We start from the raw sequence: 20,717 nt of genomic DNA, 5'->3' as shown, positions 1-20,717 counted from the left end.
CGGGACCACAGCACGGGAACCCTCAGGACCATGGCATTTGGTTGCTGCAGTCCCACGGTGATTAGGGAGGGAGTGGCCTCTGGCCATTTCTTTTGTCCCATCTCCTTTGCCCCTGAGTTGAGTATTAAAAAGACTTCTCATCTACCTGTTCTGGCATGCATCTTCTATGAACACATTGTCAATTCAAAATCCTTGGTTCTTCTGAGAATTAGATAAAATGTTTTTCACTTATAATCTATTTCTGGATTTATTTGAAAATATAGGCTTGAACTGAGGCAGGTTCTTTTTCCAAAATCATGAAGTAAATGGAACAGGCAGAATTAAATTGAAACTTCCCAGACTGGTGCTTAATTGTTTCTGATGATTTACATTACAAATGAATATGTAACTTTCGTGTGCGCTTGTAAAAAAATGTGATAAACTTCCAGAAGATACTGTATCCTGTGATATCCCTTGTGAATATAGATGGGGAAGGTGCAGTGATTTCCTACCAGCTATCTTTCATAACATGACAAAGAAGTTCTTCAGATATGGTATCTTCCATCAGAGTGTTACACTCTGTATACACTGATATGTTGTTAAAGTAGTGTAGATAGTCATTGCAGTTTGCCATGTTTGTATATGTGTTAATGATACAGACAGGCAATGTTTCTTGCTTTGTATCAGCGATGAAAAAGTAAAATGTGTTTTTTCTGTAAAGGTTTTATAAAGGTTTCATAAAATTCATTAGGAAGAATGAACACAAAACCAAACAGTATTAGGCAATTTTTTGTGGATTTTTCGGGCTCTGTTGCCATGTTTATGATGTTTTGCCAGCATTTGTGGCTGGCATCTTCAAAGAATGCTGATGTCATAAACTTTCTAGAACTTGGCCACATGAAACATCATAAACTCTTCTAGAACATGGCCACATTGCCCGAAAAACATACAAAAAACTATGGATGCCAGCCATGAAAGCCTTCGACTTCATGGTATTAGGCAAGCTTGTCATTTTCAGAGGGATCCAATCGACATTGTTTACTTGGACTTTAAAAATACTTTAGATAAAGGCTGTCATGAAAGAGTCCTGAGAGAATTTAATATTCAGAGGATAAATAGACTGAGAACTGGTTAAAGAGGAGGAAACAGAGTAGAAATAAATGGCCAGCTCTTACAATGCTAGATGTGAGCTGTGGGGTCTGAATCCCTGAATCTTAACAGGAAATATTCCTTGCGTGGAATAGGTTGTAAGGAGGAGTGTAGCTTGGCTACAGCTGGCAATGCCTGTCTTTCCTATGCTACTCCTGGTCCAAAGAGTACTGAAATATCCTTTGCCCATCACAACCAGTGTGTGTGGCTGACAAGGCAATGAACCTCAAAGCTGGCGTCTTCAATCCAGTCCCCTGCTGAAGGACAAATTTAGATTCCCCCGAGTTTACAGCCACCACTAAGGTCCAAAACACACTGCAGAAATAATCCTGTTTGAGACTGCTTTAACTGCCCTGGATCAATGCTAGGGAATTCTGGGATCTGTTGTTTTGTGAAATATTTAGCCTTTTATGTCAGAGAGCTCTGGTGCCACAATAAACTCCCAGGATTCCCTAGCACTGAGTGAGGGCAGTTAAAGCAGACTCAAACTGGATTGTTTCTGCAATGTGTTTTGGACCTTATGCACGAAATGATTTAAATTGTTTTAGAGTTGGTATTTAATGCATTGCTGTAATATTTAATGGTTGCCAATTGATGGGATCAAAGAGGACTTTTTAAAACAATGAGCCAATTGACCTTCTCACTTATGGTGGTTTTGTTTCCTCCATAGTAGAAGTGTCCCATTCTTCTTGTTGATGTATGCATCTGTCTGTCACAGCTTTACTTGGGGTGTGATAAGCATTAGGCTGGATCCACTGCTAGGGATCTAGGTAGACTAATCTGTTTCCAGAGGGAGGTTACTTTAAAGGCACTTTGGGTATGGTTCAGCTTTGGGGACTGGTGGTAAACACACTTCAGTCCACACTGCATTGAAAATCAGTATCCATCATCAACTTTGGGGTTCCTAGCAAACAGAATGTGATGTGCATTGGCTGGCAAGAAGGTTAGCCAGTGAATTCACCTAAATTCAATCCATGCCCCATGCAATATAACAATTCTACTCAAACAGAAAAGATGCAGCTTTTCTTCAACCAACCTAATGTAAGTTTATCCTTTGTCTTGTTCCCCACTCCATTCTATCAGCCATACACACATCACTTCTGGAATGTAAAAACATCTGTATGGGAATTAGTACTTTTTATTTTGTTCATAAGGGATCAAGAATTATGGGTGAGTGGTGAAATGACCACATTTAATGAGGTGCAACATTATTTAAGAGGGTAAGAACAAAAACAGGTCATGAAGAGCTTTCTCTTCATAAATAGATCTCTCTGAACTAGGGTAATGAGCATTAGAATGGCAAATGAGATTCAGTGTAATCAAGGGTAAAGTGATGTGTTTTGGGGCCAAGAAAAAGAAGAAGGGAAAAAGAAGAAATTTATGTTATATGGGGGTGGATTGGAATTGGCAGCCATTGACAAATCTTGTGGTTGTGATAGATAGCTTTATGTACAGTAAGAAAAATCTGATAAAATTAATTTCATCTTTAAGGTTTGAATTTATTGTATATGATGTTTAAAGCACATCATATGTGCTTTACTTTTTCTTCCTAGTCATATATTTCATTTCAAATACTTATGATTTATTGGGACATTTAAAATTAGGAAATATAAGACAAACATGCTAAGTCAAATAACACTCTATTTATAGCCTTTGACAGTTTTCTAGAAAAAAAAATTCAATTCAAAATATTATAATGGTCTTATAATTTTATAAACTGGTTAAATGCTTAAAGATATGAGAGTGCCACTACATTTGATAATCTTGATGAGAAATCTGTACTTAGGGCAAGAAGCTACTGTTAGAAAAGAATATGGAGAAACAGAATGGTACCCAGTGACTAAAGGGGTCAGGCAAGGATGCAGTCTGTTGCCTACCTGTTTAACCTTGTACAAAGATAATATCATATGAAGAGCAAGTTTAGATTCAGAAGGAGGAGTGAAGATAGGAAGAAGGACTATCAACAACCTAAGATATGTGGACAACACCATACTATAGTGGGCCCTCGGTATCCATGGGGGATTTGTTTCGGATCCCTCCACAGATACAAAAATCAGTGAATGTTCAAGTCCCATAGTACTCAATGGTGGTGCAGCCATGTGGCCATGCCACCATTGAGGACAATGGCACTTTTCCTCCTGCCTCCCCCGAAGCTAGCCTCGCCACTCTCAGCGCAGTAGGTGGCAGGAGGAGTACCTCTTCTTTCTCCTCTTCCCCGCCTCCTCCTCCTTTTTCCTCCTTCTCTTACCCTTCCCATCACTGCTGCTGCTGATCTTCCTCCTCCTTGTTCTTCCTTTCTCCTCCTCCTCTTAGTCCCCTCTGTCACTGCTCAAGGTCCTCCTTTCCCCCCCCTCCTCTTCCTCCCATTGCTGCTGCTGTGGCTTTTCCTGCTTTTCCTTTTCCATCTCCTTGTCCTTCCTCCTTCTCCTCTTCCTCCTCTTAACTTCCTCCATCTCTGCTGCTCTTCCTCCTCATCCTTCCTCCTCTTCCTCTCTCTTCCTCCTTTCTCCTCCTCCTCTTCTCCCCTCCATTTCTGCCACTCGTCCTCTTCCCTCCTCTTCCTCCTCCTCCTCCTCCTCCTCCTCCTCTGCCACTGCCCCAAGGCTTGCCATGAGCGGATGCTCAGATCCATGCATGGCAAGTCCACGGATATGGAGGGCAGACTGTACTACTGGAAAACATCTCATAGACTTGGAGCAATGAGGAATGTTAAAGAAGGGACATTTTAAAAACATAATGACCAAGGAGGATTTACATAAATTCAACCAAGATAATGCAGAAATTGAAAAAGTTAAAGAATTCCTATATCTTGGATCAAACATTAATCAGAATGGAGATTGCAGTCAAGAAGTAAGATTAGGAATGGGAAAGGCAGCCAGGAAGGAACTAGACAAGATCCTAAAGTGTAAAGACTGACAGCTGATCACTAAAACCAGAATAATCTAAGCCTATATATTCCCATCACCATGTATGTGAGAACTAAAGAGTAAAACAATTGGATAAAAAGAAAATCAACTAATTTGAGATGTGGTGCTGGAGAAGAGTGCTAAGGACAGCCAAAAACACAAACAAATTTGTCTTTTTGGACAGCCAAAAAGACAAACAAATGGTCCTGGAGCAGGTTAAACTTGAGCTCTCTCTGGAAGCCAGGATGACAAAACTGAGGCCGTTTTACTTTGGCCACATCATGCGAAGGCATGACTCACTAGAAAAGATGATATTGCTAGGGAAGGTAGAAAGCAGTAGAAAGAGGGGTAGACCACACGTCAGATGGAAAGGCTCAATCAGAGAGGCAGTGGAGGACAGGGGTTCTTGGAGATGTCTCATCTGCAGGGTTGCCATGAGTCAGGGCTGACTTGAGGGGACTTAACACCAAGTATATTAGTGGTATATACAGTATATACTTGACTATTAGTCGACCTCATATATAAGTGGAGAGCAGGTTTTGGGGCCAAAAATTATGGATTTTGATATGACCCATGGATAAGTCAAGGGCAAAACTTAGGGGCATGTAAGAAAGGATCTAAAGAATGAAAAAAAAAAGAAAAGAAAGAAAGCTATGCCAAAGGACATAAAAAATTCCAGCAAGCATAACTGTTTGTGTTCATCCTAAATGCTGGATGGATGAGAGAGTAGAGCAGAGTCAGTGATTCCAGGACAGATTACCCTCTTGCCTTCCACCAGGGGATAGTTCCTTTTTAAAATAAGAGTTAAAATACATTACTTAAATTGACCCGTGGATAAGTCGACCCAGGCTTTTTGGGTCAGTTTTTTGACCAAAATTTCTAGACTTATACATGAGTATATACAGTACTTCTGTTGGTGATTTATAATGGTGGGGCAGAAATGCTTTAGTGGAGTCTGTGTAGTTCCTTTTTAGTTTTTCTTTTTGCCTGTTACATCATATATATCAAATGGGGAAATGATTTTCCATTTGATTTAGCTCCTACCTTCATAACAATGAAGCCATGGCAGAGATGTTTATACATTTATTTCTTCATATATAGTTGATAGGAAGATTGGTCTGCCTGAAGCAATAGTATTTCAACTGTTCTGTGAGAAACAAGCATGTTAATTTTTTATGACTATACAATATTTTATATTATCAGTGAATTCCAAGTGAATGGAGACATATATTAATCAAACAAAACAAGTCATATATAACTGGTTAAGCAAATAAACTAGCCTTTAATTTGCTTTTATATTTTCTGTAAGATTAATCTTAGAGTACATTAGTTTATGAACTGTATACACTGTTTAAATTTTCAAATAATAAATATTAATTTCTTGCTCTCTGATCTCTCTTTCAAGGGAAATTGAAACAAACAAGCTTGGTTTTCTAAGCATTCTTTCAATGTTTGCAAGAGCATGAAACCATGTTTTGTGCTTTGCTATTTTAAAAATCATTAAGGAGATAACACTGGTTTTTTTAAAAAAAAACTGTATGGGTTATCAAATGCAGAAATGGGATTTACTCACAAGTATGTTGTTTTAGTTACTAGCTCATCAGTCCACAACCCACAGATGTCAATGCAATTGTAAGACAAAGATATTGAAGTTGCAGCTGAAATATTCATAAGATATAGTATTGTACAATTCTAATATTCCTACAGTGTTCCTGGAGCATTTAATATTACATTGGCATGGTGAGAAGAATTTTTGATCAGCTGAGGTACTATGAGTCTTTGGGGTACCACAGCTGGTTTAAATGAGTTACTAGTGCGCTTAGCTTTGACTCCAGCCTACACCTCACTGCCTTATAAATAACAGTACATTGGGCCCTTGCCTTATGCGGGGGATCCATCCCGGACCCCCCACCACGACCCACCCTCACGTAAGGCAAAAAGGACATATGCTTGAGCCCCAATGGGGCTTGTGCTTGCACTGCAGCTGTATGTGTGTGCCATAGGTGCACACGCATTCTCCTTTTGGTGAGTGGTTTCAGTGTAAGCTGAAACCTGCCTAAAGCGATCCCGCATATGGTGCAGGCTCAATGTATCACTTTTTTTTTGCAAAAGCCTGCACTTGACACAGGAATTACATGGAACAAGTAGTTAGGGTTCACTCCAGTTGTTCCATCACTCTCACAAGACACTGTAGGAGCTGACCACATTGCTGGAGAAGCAATTTTGATAGTCTACTATTTATGGGATATGAATCTGATTGGCTTCCTTACAGTGATTGTCCTTGGAGAATTCTTTGCTGGCAGTGGTTGGCTTTCTGCTTGACTGCATGACTGAAAAAGGGAGTTGACATGAGCAGTTAACACAGTTATTGCCCTTGAAAAGAGAAGGCATCTTTGGTACTGCTTCCTCTGAGAACTGAGTCCCTAGGTAGCCTAGTGTCTGAAGCCTATAGTAAGAATTTTGCAAGTCATTTTGTACTGAATCAAACTGGTGGTTGAGATACAGTTCATGCCTTCCTCCTGTCACCTAGCTTTTTATGAGGGGCGAGCAGTTGCGGTGAGTCCAGGGGGCAATTTTCTCCACCTGAAAATACACAGACTGCCAAAAATGCCCCTGCCAAACAAAAAATGGAAGTGAGCAGATAGCCATGTCTATTTTTGAAAAACAAAAACATCCAGAAATATAGCCTCTGCAGCCTTACTGAAAAGCATATTGGTGCGCCAAAGACATCTAGGAGAAGCATGTCAACCATTATTGTTGCTGATACGTGCCTGCAAATCGACTCCAATTTATAGCAAGACTTTCTTGGCAAGATTTACTCAGAGGTAGCTTGCCACTGTCATCCTCTCATACTGAGAAAATGTGACTTGCTCCAAGTCACCCAGTGGATTTTCATGGCTAAATGGAACCCAGGCCTCCCAGAGTCCTAGTTCAACACTCAAACCATTTCACTATGCTGGATCTCAATCACCACCACCACATTTTGGCCAGAAAATTGGAGATTCAGGGAGTGTACTTTGCTCACCCCTACTTTATTTCAGCTGCATTGCTGGAGCTATATTGCTTGTTGCAACCTGAAAATGTGAGAAGTCCTTAAAGAAATGTAGCCTTGTCCATTTGAACTTTGAGGAATAGTCATACTGGACAGTACAATCCCAAAACAAAAATTCTCTGGCTGCAGTGGGGTATGTCCAAGTGGAAGCCTTCTTTTGGCAGATATCCTACTATTATTATTTTTTTCATTGACTGAGAAATCCACTTCTGCCAGTTGATGTCCAGCATCCTTAGTCTGGGATGGGTTGGATTCAGCACAATTTAAGCTGATGTCGCATAAATTCAGCTGGATGTTGGCTGTCTTGGCAAATTAAGATTGTGCTTTAAATCTTCAAGAGAAGGAAGTATCTGTTGGGTAAAAAAATATATGTAAATACCTCCCCTGGGTGAAAGAATGGGAGATTTTACATCCCTCTGATGTAAAAAGAAGTATGGTGTTAGGAGGATTACTTCTGAAAAGGTTATTTTAATGTCCTGAGGATTTAGCGGACTATACACCAGACTCCATCTTACCTTTTTTGTTTTTTGATGACTTGTTTCATGGTCCCTGGCAGTCACACACTCTCACACACTGTATAGATCTGGACTGCAAAGAGTAATCTTTTATCACTTGTATATTATTTTTTACAATAGTTGTTATATGCTGGGTAAAAACGTGACATGGCTTTCACTCTGGCTTGCTTCAGAAGTACCAGATCAAAATATGCAGCTGTGAACTTTTGAACTTAAGGAAACTTCTGAATAAACATGATAAGGGATAAGGTAATCCTAGTCCCAAATTCACTCCTCCACTGAAATCAATCACATTATTTTAGTCAGTGGCCTGACTGCTAGCTTGTTGTTTTTCTTAGACAAAAGTGCTGCTTCAGATTCATATATGGACTCTGAAAATATATCTAACCTTTCCCTTTAAAATTTTTATATATGTTGACTGAGCAGATAATTCATCCTGTAGCATGTGTTTTTCTTGGCACAAATTGTTAACAAAAAGGGGAAAATGAATAAAATAAACTGGCGTTACAGAGATGCTCAGTCAATAAGAGGAAAACCAGACAATGCAGATGACATCCAATAGAAACAATGTTATTTTACATCATTAAGACAGAGGAGAAAATTGTGCTAAGGGAGTTCTAGGAGATAGAATAATCAGTGCTCCAGAGACTACATTACAAACCCTTATCTAGCTTATTACTGTCAAAACAGTGTCACGGCATGTCAGGTTGTCATTTTGTTAGAATATGTGAAGCGGCAGCAAAACACTGTTAATGGCAAACCATCTGTGTAAACGGCAATACAGTTATCTCAGTTTTCTTTCTCAGGTTTGCTTCCTATAACATTGTTCTTTCCCAGTGAATATGAATATAAAGATATATAACAAATAAAGACGTAAAACATTGCACTTTCCCATTGAATATGAATATAATGTAAAGACGTAACTGGAGCTTGCTGGAATATATAGGAGGAGGGAGAGACTTTTAAACTGGGGTGTACACTGACTACGGGATATGATTTGGACTCTGATTTGGAGCTCCGTAACAATGGCCTGCTTGGGCTTCATAGTGAGCCCCCTTCAACTTTCATAGTGAGACCCCTTCAACTTTCACAGACTAGAGGCAAGATTCAGAAATTCAAATATTTGTTCTTCCATTTGCCTATCATTGGAAATCCAAAAACAGCTGGCTTGCCTAGAATCTGCAGGCATAGTGTTCCTGGGATTTGTGTGTGTATGTACCTTCAAGTTGCCTGTCAACTTATAGTGGCCCTATGAATATCATAGGGTTTTCTTAGATAAGGAATACTCAGAGGTAGTTTTGCCAGTTCCTTTCTCTGAATTATAACCTACACACCTGGTATTCATTGGTGGGCTCCCAGTCAAGTACTAACCACAGCTGACACTGCTTAGTTTCTAAGATCAGATGGGATATTGATTCATTTTAATTCCTCGAAGAGGACCAGCCCTCCCTTCAGCCACCATCTTGAAGGGGAGAGAGGCAGGCGAGCTCCACCAGGCCTGCCTGGAAGAAGCAGAGCCCTCCCTCCGGTCCATCTGCCTTGGTCCAGCCCTCAGAGGGAGAGAAGAATGCTGGACCTGATCCCCTCCCCCCTCACCATTCCCTTCTCCTTTTGTGTCGTGTCTTTTTAGATTGTAAGCCTGCGGGCAGGGAACTGTCTGGTTAAAAAATAATAAATGTAAGCCGCCCTGATAGCCATTAGGGCTGAAGGGCGGGATATAAATACCTAAATAAATAAAATAAATAATATTTTGCCTTTAGGGTATTTAGGCCCAGCTTATATGGCAGTCAAAAAATTACCAGAGGGCAATGAACTGTATTAACAATACAGAATAATGTAGAAGATTGACATTGACTGAAATTTTTACTGGCTGTGGTTTTACTGGCCCTGTGCATGTTGTGCAGTTTAGATCAAATCATCAGGCAGTATGTCTGCTGTCCAGTAGATACATCTGCTTCCAGATTACTTGGTGAGAATGATGTGGTTACACCTCTATGGGAAGCAGACAGGCCAGGCTTTGAGGTTGGCTGGACCCTTTCAGGTCCTCCCCCAAATTTCTGAGGAGGATCCCCCATCTAGGGAGTTGGGTACCATATATCCTGCTCACCCTGATATGAGTCCCATCCATTTCCTCCAGCACCAGCTATCAGGGTGGTGATAAAATAAATACAAAGAGCATACAAGAACACAGCTATAAGCCCATTTATTATATTTTTAAAATGGTACTAAAAGTTCCTTATTATGCCTACCCCTACCTCTCTGGCTGCATGAGGCCAGTTTTTAGAACAGGTAAAATTCATTCTTAGCCCCATCTACTGTCACTCAACATGTGTCCATAGCACTGAGAAAACAAAGAAACAGTATCCAGTAGATGCTGAAGACAGTGATAGCAAAAGAAGGGGACTCAAAAGGCTGATCCACAATAAATAAGCAGGGAGCATAGTGGAGTGACAACTGCACTTCCAAAGTCCATCCCCCTTTGCTTCATTGGTCCATCTCCCTGCTGGTGGTGTGATGGTCATCTAATCACAAAGCCACATTCAGGTTGGATGCCTCCTTCTGCAGACACATATATTTGTTGCATGGTGGTAAACGGTATGCCCCTTCAATGTGCATATATGCTTATGCACAGTCAATTCCTATTGAAAGGAAGTTGGAATGACACTATCTGATTATTTATTATTTCAGAGCAATTTTAACTTTATACTTTTATACAGTGGACTCTTGTTATACGCTGGGGTTTGGTTCCAAGCTCTCCCGTGGATAACAAAATCTGTGGATGATCAAATCCCATTAAATATAATGAAATAGCCAAATGGTGTCCCTTATAAAAAAAAATGGAAAATCAAGATTTGGTATTTGAAATTTATACTTTTTTGAACATTTTCAAACCATGGATGCTTGAATCTGTGTATAAGAAGGGCTGACTGTATATGGATACAATAAGATTACAATAAAGATAGCTTATACTTTGTTAATTACAATTTACAAATATTTTCCTTAAAGAATACTTCCTATCCTCTTGAGATTGGCTCTATCGAAATCAACCTGATCTTTATTTCCACCACCTGTTTTTTTTAATCCTTTGCTAATAAAAGAAATCTCCTATCTTTCGTATTATACCTCTTTCGCATCAGTCTATACTTCATTTCTGTATCCATTTAAAATCAATCTGTACTTCATTTATGTTACTTTTTAGTGCTTAAGGTAAATTTATCCTTACATAAACATCTTAAAACAATTATTAAATTAGTCATTGAAGCCTAATATATATATATACATCTTCCACATTTCGAATTAAGTAATTTATTATGGGTTTCCAGTCTTTGATGAAGCATGATGTCATTCTTTGTGATAGGCTTTTTCATTTTTAACAGAATCTCAAAGCAGTTTACAATAAAAATAACTACACTAAATTCAGTTGCAAATAAACAAATTTGGTTACAACCAGTAACTAAAACTAAAAAAAATCTGTTTAAAAATGGTTTATTAAAAATGAAGGGTTACTTATAATGTTAATATTCAGCAAAATAAACAGGTAAATGCTTGGATAAACAGATCTTTAGGTGACAATGGAGACTTCTCACATTGGGAAAATGGTTCCACATGATGGGAATCACATGTCACAACCAAACAGAAATTGCTAGGGAACATACATATAACTGTTAATTGGTATGCTGATAGTAGCCGTTATGTGTACACCACCACTATAAAAATGCTTTGTCTCCTGTATTATCCCAAATTAAAAAGCTTCCTACAAAAGGCTTAAAATGTGTGTGTGTGTGGGGGGGGGAGTTCATTTCTAGAAATCAAACTTTTTGATACATTTGTATTTTGATTGATTACAATGACCTAAACCTAAGTTGTGCAAAGTTATTTGTAAGTTATGAATATAAAGTTGTTTATTCTGAGTGCCATGGCTCAGTGCTATAGAATTCTTTCGGAGAGAAGGCTAAATGTCTCACAAATCTACAGTTCCCAGAATCCAATAGCAATGAGCCATTGCAGTTAAAGTGGTGTCAAATTGGATTATTTCTGCAGTGAAGATGCAGCCATTGTTAAAATGTTCAGTTTCAGTTTCCAGTCATGTTCTTGTTTCTTTTTAAAGGCATTAACAAAGAAACATTGCATATATTTTTTAAAATCTATGCTTTTGGGTGCTTAGGTTGGCGAGGTTTATGAACTGTAGAAACAGTGAGAGGCTGTATTATGTTGGATACATTTTTTTAAACAAAAACAACCTTCCAAAGATAACCATTTATCTTTAATCTTTGTTCAAAGCTTCAAGAGACGTTTTCAATATGGCATGAATTGGATAAGACTGACACTTACCAAAGGAAAATAATTCAGCAGCAAACCTTATCAAACAGCCTGTTGAAGCTGATAAATACTTGAAGGATTTCCCTCTCAGACATTCACTAGATTCTAAGAAATAATGTTAGATTTCTACCTTCTGAAATATTCTGAAAATCATCTTCATGAACTGTTATCTGCTGGCATTTTTGGTGAAACAGCCTGAACAATTCCACCTCTCCTTTTGTCCTGTGAGAAAGCCCAGTTGTAATCCTTTGCTTTTTTTCATGCCAGTGATGACAAAGGACCTCACATTCTCTAAGAGAAATTTATATGCATTGTATATTTTGCCTTTACAGAAGGCCTTTCCACTGTCTTTGAGCTTGTTTATCTTACATCTGTTGTTCTTTCAATATGCTCAGGAGAGATCATTTATCTCTCTATGAAAGAACAGTGTCTAATTAAAAAGCAGCTGTCATGATGCTTCAGGAGGTAGTAAGGTTACATCACAAACTTATTTATGAGTACTTCCCATTGATATGGAGCATACAACGCTTCAAGCATTGCTGCTGTGAAATTTCGTTCATTTCAGCAGGGAATTTTATGCATTATTGTTTAAAAATATATTTTATTTATTTGTATCCCGCCTTCCTCCCAGAACAAGGACTCAGAGTGGCTATTTGCCATTTAGAGTGCACAACTACCACTGTGAGTTGAAGTGCAGTAGACATTGGTGGACAAATGTTTAGGTAGGACAGATATCTATGGATGGCTATATGCACAACTGATAATTAATCTCAAAATACCACATTGAAATGTAATTAATTAGTTATTGTTATTTTGTTTATATTTTGCCTTTCTCCCAGAACTGGAACCTAAAATGAATCACAACAACATTAAATCAATGTTCTCCACACTCATAACTTTAAAAAATACAAATGTTTATGGCTGACAGCCTGCCAATAGCACATAGCACACTAGGGGGAACAGAGGAGGAGTGTGAGGGTGGAGGAGAAAAGGTTCATTTTTTTCTGTCATATTCCTGAAATTCTCTCTCTCATGCTCAGGTGAACTGTGAACAAGAATATTTCTGTTTTCCTGCATGGCATGGAGTTGGACTGGATAGCCCCTGTGAACCCTTCCAACTCTGTGATTCTATAATTCTACTTGTGGGGATGCTCTGTAACAATTTGTTGCAGGCCCCAGTTTTATCAGTCTGAAGAACTTTGTGTATGAGATAAGATCTAAGTGACATAGGATTTATAACTTTTACACTACTTTGTATCTTATGCATTGCCTTTTGGTACTTCTAAATGGTGTGATTGCCACATTTTCATTCCATACAATATGTTCATTAAAGACAGTAAAAGACTGTTCCTGGCTTTCCCTGGGACAGAGTGCCTCATTTCTATTTTCCACATGGAGTTTTCATGTTCAAACCATTCTACTCTCTGCCTCTATTTAAAAAGTTTCATTCAGGCTGTAGATAAAGTTTGGCAATGTGCACAGAGTTCAGATTTGTACATTCAACCAGAATACAGCCATTCCATTGCTTTCTGAGAATCTCATACAAACCCTACTGAAAATAATAGATAATTGCACAGTTCTATGGCTTGAACCGAAAGTCAGTTTTGTCTGTGGGGAAGTGAAGTGACATTTCCAAGGAAACATAAAATAGTATAGATTTTATTTCTTCCATGAATAAATTATAGTTTTGTCCATTCAGTTTTGGGGAAAAAAATCTTGAAAGTGGATATTTAATAAGTACATTCGCTGTATCTGTATAGAAGCTTTAGTCAGCACAGAGTGAAACCACAGCTTCTGAATTTGCTAATTTCCATACGCACCTAGTATGAACTGTATGTCAAAATATAGGCTTGACTAAAATGAAACCATGATGATATTATTCTATGTTAATAGAGTTTGCTAGATTTTATTTTTCTTTATCCACCCCTCTAGGTGGAGGGTATGTTATTGACCAAAAAACCCCTCTACCTTTGTGATATTTTTAGCAGGCTTCTAAATTGCTGCCATTATTTTTGTACCCTTTCATTAAGGGACAACTTTGTGAGTGTTCATAATAGCACCACGTGAGATGATGAAAGGTTACCAGAGTGCACTTGCTTAAACAACATTGGCTTCTCTTTGTTTTTCAGTTTTGTATTCTGTGAAGACTCTGATTATGCCTTTCTCTGACACTGTAAATGATATGAACATTTATCAGGAGAAATGCCTGTGAACTTGAGAAGAATTTTTGGTAGGCTTCTTAAAATCCAAATGTTCAATGGAATAAAATAGACCTAGAAAAAGTTATCAGCTAAAGGACATGGATTTTAGTCTTGGAACTTCAGAGATAGTTGCCTGTGTTGTTCTGATCTCCAGCAGTGTGATTGGAAATACATTGTTGATTTACTGCACAAGGAGATGCATCAGTGAGCATTTACGAACCTCTTTCATGTTTATTTTCAGTCTTGCTTATGTCCATCTCATAAACAGCTTGGTGGTGGATGTCTTAAAGATTGTTTATGCCTCTGGTGTTGGGTTGGATTCAGCTGGCTGCAAAACTTTCACATTCACAACAGCTTCTACTAGTACTCTTGCCATATGGTTCACGTTATACATTGCTTGGCTCTACTGCTTCAAATTGTGTCGAATAGTGCATCCTCCAGTTGAAGCAACAAGCACAAACCATCGTAAGTTTCATTTGGTCTTAGTTTTTGTTCTCTGGGTTGCTGCTTTGGGGGTCTGCTCCCCGCTTTTGATATATACAGGAAGGACTGGACTGCTGAAGAAGGAAAATGAAACTTGCCAGCAATTTAGCAGACTAATCTATGATGAATGCAAAACAGAATACAAAAATTACCATACAGAAATCTTCTATGGAAAAATATTTCTAGTGGCTATTGATCTTCTCCCGCTACTGATTATGCTTCCTGTTGGCTTCCGAATAATATACCTCCTTTGGGAACACAAAAAGGCAACGTATGATGGTATATGGATTGGAGATGATGCAGCTGAAACAGAGGTCCTCAGAGCATGTAAACTTGTCCTGCTATTAATATTTCTGATCATTTCATTCTGGACATCTTACTTTGTCCTCTTTTACTGCCTGAAGAATTTTAAATCTTACTGCTTTGCGCCACCAATACTGACAATTCTCTCTTCAGGCTACTCAGCTGTCAGTCCTTATCTCCTTATATTAATTAACTACAAAGTACAAGTGAAAATGAGGTGTTTCTTCTGTAAGGGTGAGAAGAAACCTGTTTCTCTGGCAACTGTATCTCCAGTAGATGTTTCTCCATATGCTTAACAACCAGACTGTTTACTGTCCAAAATCCGTGACTACACTGAAATGAGAATGTGGAAATAGGAAAAATCTCTGTGTGTTTCTGCATTACATGTTGTGTTGTGAACATTGGGGCCTTCGCTTCTGTAGAGGTTTTGTTCTAGAAGGGTAAGCATGAATGGGAGTTCAAGCCAATATTATTCAGTGGATGATTATATGCATGTTCTCATGTTAGTGTGCCCATGCATATGTGCCACCATTGGCTAATATGGGGTGGGACAATATAGGAGCTCCAATCTGTGGATGGTTAGCGCACCAATATGGCTGGCTCACTGTATGCATGCATATAATGTATAATGAAAATGTGAGTTATCTGCTTCTTCCCTTCAAAAATGTGTAGAAGGGTAGCTGTGGAGATAGTCTACACATGTGAACCCAATACAGGCTGTTGTCTACAGAAGATATTTTATTTAAAATACAGTGGACCCTTGTTATATGCTGGGGTTTGGTTCCAAGATCCCCCATGGATAACAAAATATGTGTATGCTCAAGTCCCATTAAATATAATGACATAGCAAAACGGTGTCCCTTATAAAAATGGAAAATCAAGATTTGATAATTGAAATTTATACTTTTTTTGAACATTTTCAAATCTGTGTATAAGAAGGGCTGACTGTATTTCCAACACATTTTTCTTTTGAACATAACATCCAAAGCAGCTAATAGATTTAAGATAACTAAGTAATCATGTACTAGAAACAAAACAATAAAAAGAGGATGAAATAAGCATGTTGCAGGGGAGGGGGGACAGAGAATTAGCCCAGAACTTATTACTTCATCCAAAATAGAAATGTCTTAATGTGTCAGATATGAGGGCAGTGCTTAGACTATGTACAGAGGGGAGGTCCAAACTTGGGTGCAATAACCATCCAGGGGTGCCTTCCACCCCAAGCTATAAAGAAAAAGCTATGGTACCAAAGGCATTATCCTACATTAATTCTTAATTAATGTTAATTCTTAGGATGGGAATATATGGTCCTATGGATGTTGGTTTTCAGAATGTTGATGATTTATAATATGCACCATCTGTCTCTGTTGGCTGTGTGGGTTGATTTATATTGCTGTCCAGCAACATCTGGAGGGCCACAAATTACCCATCCCTGCTTTAATAGATTACAGGCCACTAGGTCTTTCAGAGTTAATCCTAACCCATTGAACTAAACCCAGAAGCAAACTGAAAAACAAAGCAGCTGATATATTGTTGTTATCCCCTCCTCAGTTAAACTTTGTTGCATTTTGTACTGATGATAGCTTCTGAATCTTGTTTCAAGGCAACCCTGCAAAGAATGAATTACAGTAACCTCACGGATATATGATGATGTGTAGGTCTGTTGTCACTGCAGAGGACTATTCAGCTTTCAGGAACAGGTCAGATGTCAAGCCACTTTTCCTGTCATTGTGCCATTATTGCACAAGGCATTTATCAATGGAGGAAGCTACAGTCAGACTAATGATGGGTCCTGTTTGCTCGCCCAGGGGACTGAAAGTGGTAGCCAATCCAAATAAACAGTTGGGCCCATGATGGGAAAAGAGAGTTGGTTTTACTTCCCAGGCACAAAGCAGCAAGTGAACAGGATGAAAATAGGTTATTTAGCTCCCTGGGTCTGTGTGATGAATGGAGGAGGGATTAATTTAAGAAGTACAACATGGACACAGTTTGTTCAGTGGTTTCCATCAACTAGTATTGCATGATGATACCATTTTCACTGGAGGCTATGAAAACAATTGCATAGCAGCTAGTTAGGATAGGTTATCCCTGCTCTTTGAGATTCTTTGCTCACTTTGAGATGATATCATCTTGGAGGCTACAATATGAACAGCTATTAAGGCATCTTGTGCCATCGGCTATCTGCATTGGAGGCTACAGTATGAACAGCTATTAAGGCATCTTGTGCCATTGGCTATCTGCATTGTCTAACCTTTGTAAGTAACAGTGATCAAGACAGTGATTTATAAAGCAAAGCAAACCAAAATAAACTCTTTAAATGATTTATAAATACAAGGCACATGTTTTGTATGGAATCACAATTTCTGTGTAAGAACACAGTTTCATTTAGTATTAGAATGCAAATGGAAGATTTCCCAAAATCTTAAATGAATTCTTACATATTCTATCTTTTACATGTTGCATGAGTAAAGCAATAAAATATTTTATATTGCATTGACTGTCCCTGTGTTTTAAAACTCACATTTTTATTACAAGTGTAGATTAAACAATGCAAGTACCTTAATAATTAATGAAGTAATAAAAAGCTGCAATTTCCTTTCTAGATAAGCTTTGCATCTTATGAGCTATCAACTGAAGCAGTGTATTCATAACCTGGTAGTGTTTCATAACCTCAGTACTGTTATATTTGTGATCCTTCTCTGATTAGTAAATATTCCTACACTCACATAGGTCCATGATTCATAATAGTTGTGATGTTGCTGTTCACAAGGAAACTAGTGAAATGTCCTGCCCCATTTAAACTATTTAGAGAGGTTGGTTGAGAGGACTATGTTTTCAAACCACATGCCACTCATTGTGGACACCAATATCTCTGGGCATACTATGAAAAATAACCCAAACAAATGTTATTTAATCTTTACATTTCATAATAATGATTTTCTTTTTCTTTCTTTCTTTTTTTGCATCTGCAAGAAGTTCAGCAGTTGAGGCATAGCATTAGAAGTAGTGTTCTATTTAGGATATGGGTGCCATGTACACTTTTTCTATTTCTTAATCCTAATGAGAATTCTGGTGCTCCTTCAGAATAGGACCAATCCACTGATATGCACATCCCTCATGATTCATCAAAAATACAGTATGAGACATTTTGTGGTCCCAATATATTACATTGCCTGACACATAAAAACACACCAGTGACAAAAAGCAGTTCATTTTGGGATCCTCCTCCCCCCCCCCCCCCGCAGTCTGTTTAAGAAAAAAATCTGTAACTGTTGAGTGGCTGAAATCTGGGGACACTGGTTGTGGTTATTGTTGTGTGCCTTGAAGTTGTTTCCACCTTATGTGACACATAGAATTTTCTTGACAGGATTTGTTCAGAGCAGGGTTGCCATTACTTTAATGTGAGGCTGAGAGAGTGTGACGTGACCAAGGTCAGACAGTGGATTTCTGTGGCTGAGAGGAGATTCAACCCTGGACTCCTAGTCCAACACTCAAACCACTACACTGGGCCCTCAAAGACATGGGCCAAATGATGCAGATTCTAGCCACGTCTCACACCCCAAATGCAGCTACTTCCCAAATGCAGCCAGAAGCTGACACTGCACCAGCCAGGAAGAACCAGGCAAAGAAGGAGCTGGTGGATTCCATTGTTTCTGGAAGCCCAGTTCAAGGCCACAATGGCAGGCTGGATAAGGGCTGGGCATGTGCAGTTGCCATGGCCCTGGTGCGATTGGTGCTAGTGCAAACTGTTCTTTCGGGCCCATCTGTTTCAGGCCCATGCTGTCTTTCTGAATATTTTTTCTAACTGTGAGAATACCACAGCATGTCTATACTGTGTGTCTAATTTTGCATGTATTCTACAAGAAAATGTGACTCTAGGGACTACAATGCCCTGTCCTAGTGCATTAGGGTTGAAAAACTTGTGTGTGTGTTTGTGTGTATAATTTAATGCTGAATTTATACAAAAGCGGGCCTCTGAGCTGTGCTTTGGGAAGCAATGAGGTATGGGAAATAGCATGTAATGAAAGGATTAAACAATTCTTTGTTGGTGCCAGTTCTCCTGTAACATCAGAGTCTGCTTGACATTGAGAGCATTCATCTATTTTATTCAATATGTCTGCACCGGACTGGCAACAGTTCTCCAGAATTTTGGACAGAGTCATTTCCAATCCTCATTGGATATTTTAGGCAAAGAACCTGGTGCCTTCTGTGTACAAAGCATGTGTTCCCACACTGAACCATGGCATTCATGAGCAGTTTGGCCGTAATTCCAATTTAGTTCACTCCTCTTTCATATCTCCTGTCCCTTGTGCTAGACACTTGCAACATTTAAACTGGATAAATCTATACTTCTCTTCCTTGCATTGTAAACCAATAAATAAATGGAATTCAAGACAAAAACAAGCTGTTTCTTTTCTATTTCTGCGTGTGATTGTTTAGCTCCTTGAACATGTTTCCTGTTGCTTTGCAGCTGTAAAGGATACACAATTGCAGGACAAAACAAGCCTTACAACTGATTATGCTTGTTCTAAGAAATTCCCTAGATATTGATTGTAGACATGTAAGCTTTCTGTAAATGTTGAGGCCAATTCACACAACATGGCATGAGAAGTTCTAGGCCTCTGGGTCTCACATGCCCAGGGATAAATCAATCATACATACACATGTACATTTATTTGTTCATCTGATTTAAATAAAATGATGAATTACAGCTTAGTGTTATGCACATGAGCCTTAGAACTCTGCCTGCCAGCTAGTATAGGCAGGAACCTTGTGATGTATCAGCTCATGTATGTATGTCATCCACTATTGCCCTGCATGGCCACTGTCTGTTCAGTCACTCATTAGCAGACTAATGACTATGCTGGGTGCTTTGGAGTGCTGCATGGCAGTGCTAGCCTTCTTGCAAGCAAGTTAAATAGAGGTGTGCAGATACAGGTATAAATATCAGCCAAGCAGATATACTATATCCAGTGTCTTGAGAGAATTGTCATTTCCTGGCAGGAACAATCATGTGATTGCCGGTCCCTTACCGTCTGTCCCACCCACCACAGGTTCCTTGCTCTGCTGCCAATATGTGTGGTCATACATCTGTTCATCCAAATTTTGATGGAAATTCTGGAGGAAATAGAGATTATTATTTCTGCAGGTTGGAGCCCTGAGGCACTTCAAAGCCTTGCGCCCACTGCAAATTGGTCAGAATATCATGTGTCTGGATCACTGCCTATTTGAAGTGAGTGAGCATTTTTTTAAATAGTGTAGACATGCCCCAAGCCATAATTGGTATTAACTGCTGTCTACTGTTTAAGTTAAGACATTAATTTCACATCAAATGGCTATACAAACCATGGATTTTGCCTTATTTATTTTTAGTTTGGTGTTGTCAGCTTCAGGGATGGAAGTTGTGGGATGAGAGCTAAAGGCAAACCAAAATTGTAGGCTTGGGCATCATGAAAGAATATGGTTTAAACAAGCCAGAGTTTACAGATATACAACAAATGGGTTCAAGTTTTGGGATGTTGGAGGGGTTTGTTTTGTTTCGGGAGGTGGTGGTATTTTGGTTAACAAATAACTTGTTTGCAGAGTCAGTTAATGTGTCACAACAAGCCAGACTTCATCATGTCATGGCCTGGAACATATGGTTAATAACTACTTGGTTGTTTGAAAACAGAATAAAACTTTTCCACGATTTATTTATTTATTTATTTATTTGGAGTATTTATACTCTGCTCTTCAGCAACAAAGGCTCTCAGAACAACTTACGACTTTTTTTAAAAAAAAAAATAGACAGTTCTCTGCCCTCAGGCTT

General features: G+C 38.8%; 2 protein-coding genes across 3 annotated transcripts in view; both read left to right on the top strand.

The window, feature by feature from the left end:
- The window catches only part of SNCAIP (synuclein alpha interacting protein), a 136,289-nt gene that overhangs the window by 49,904 nt on the left and 65,668 nt on the right, over positions 1 to 20,717 (top strand). The gene's annotated exons all lie outside the window — the stretch shown is intronic.
- LOC149323743 (uncharacterized) lies at positions 14,221 to 15,204 on the top strand. Its single transcript, XM_089512278.1, has one exon. The coding sequence runs from the start codon at positions 14,221 to 14,223 to the stop codon at positions 15,202 to 15,204; it is 984 nt and encodes a 327-aa protein (XP_089368404.1).

The sequence above is a fragment of the Sceloporus occidentalis genome, unplaced genomic scaffold (genome assembly GCF_023333645.1).
Source record: "Sceloporus occidentalis isolate IW3139 unplaced genomic scaffold, rSceOcc1.0.p SCAF_1, whole genome shotgun sequence".
Taxonomy (NCBI): domain Eukaryota; kingdom Metazoa; phylum Chordata; class Lepidosauria; order Squamata; family Phrynosomatidae; genus Sceloporus; species Sceloporus occidentalis.
This window is presented reverse-complemented; position numbering and strand designations above follow the sequence as displayed.

Bases quoted from the DNA above. Each gene is read 5' to 3' on its own strand.
- LOC149323743 (XM_089512278.1), top strand. From the start codon at position 14,221: ATGGATTTTAGTCTTGGAACTTCAGAGATAGTTGCCTGTGTTGTTCTG.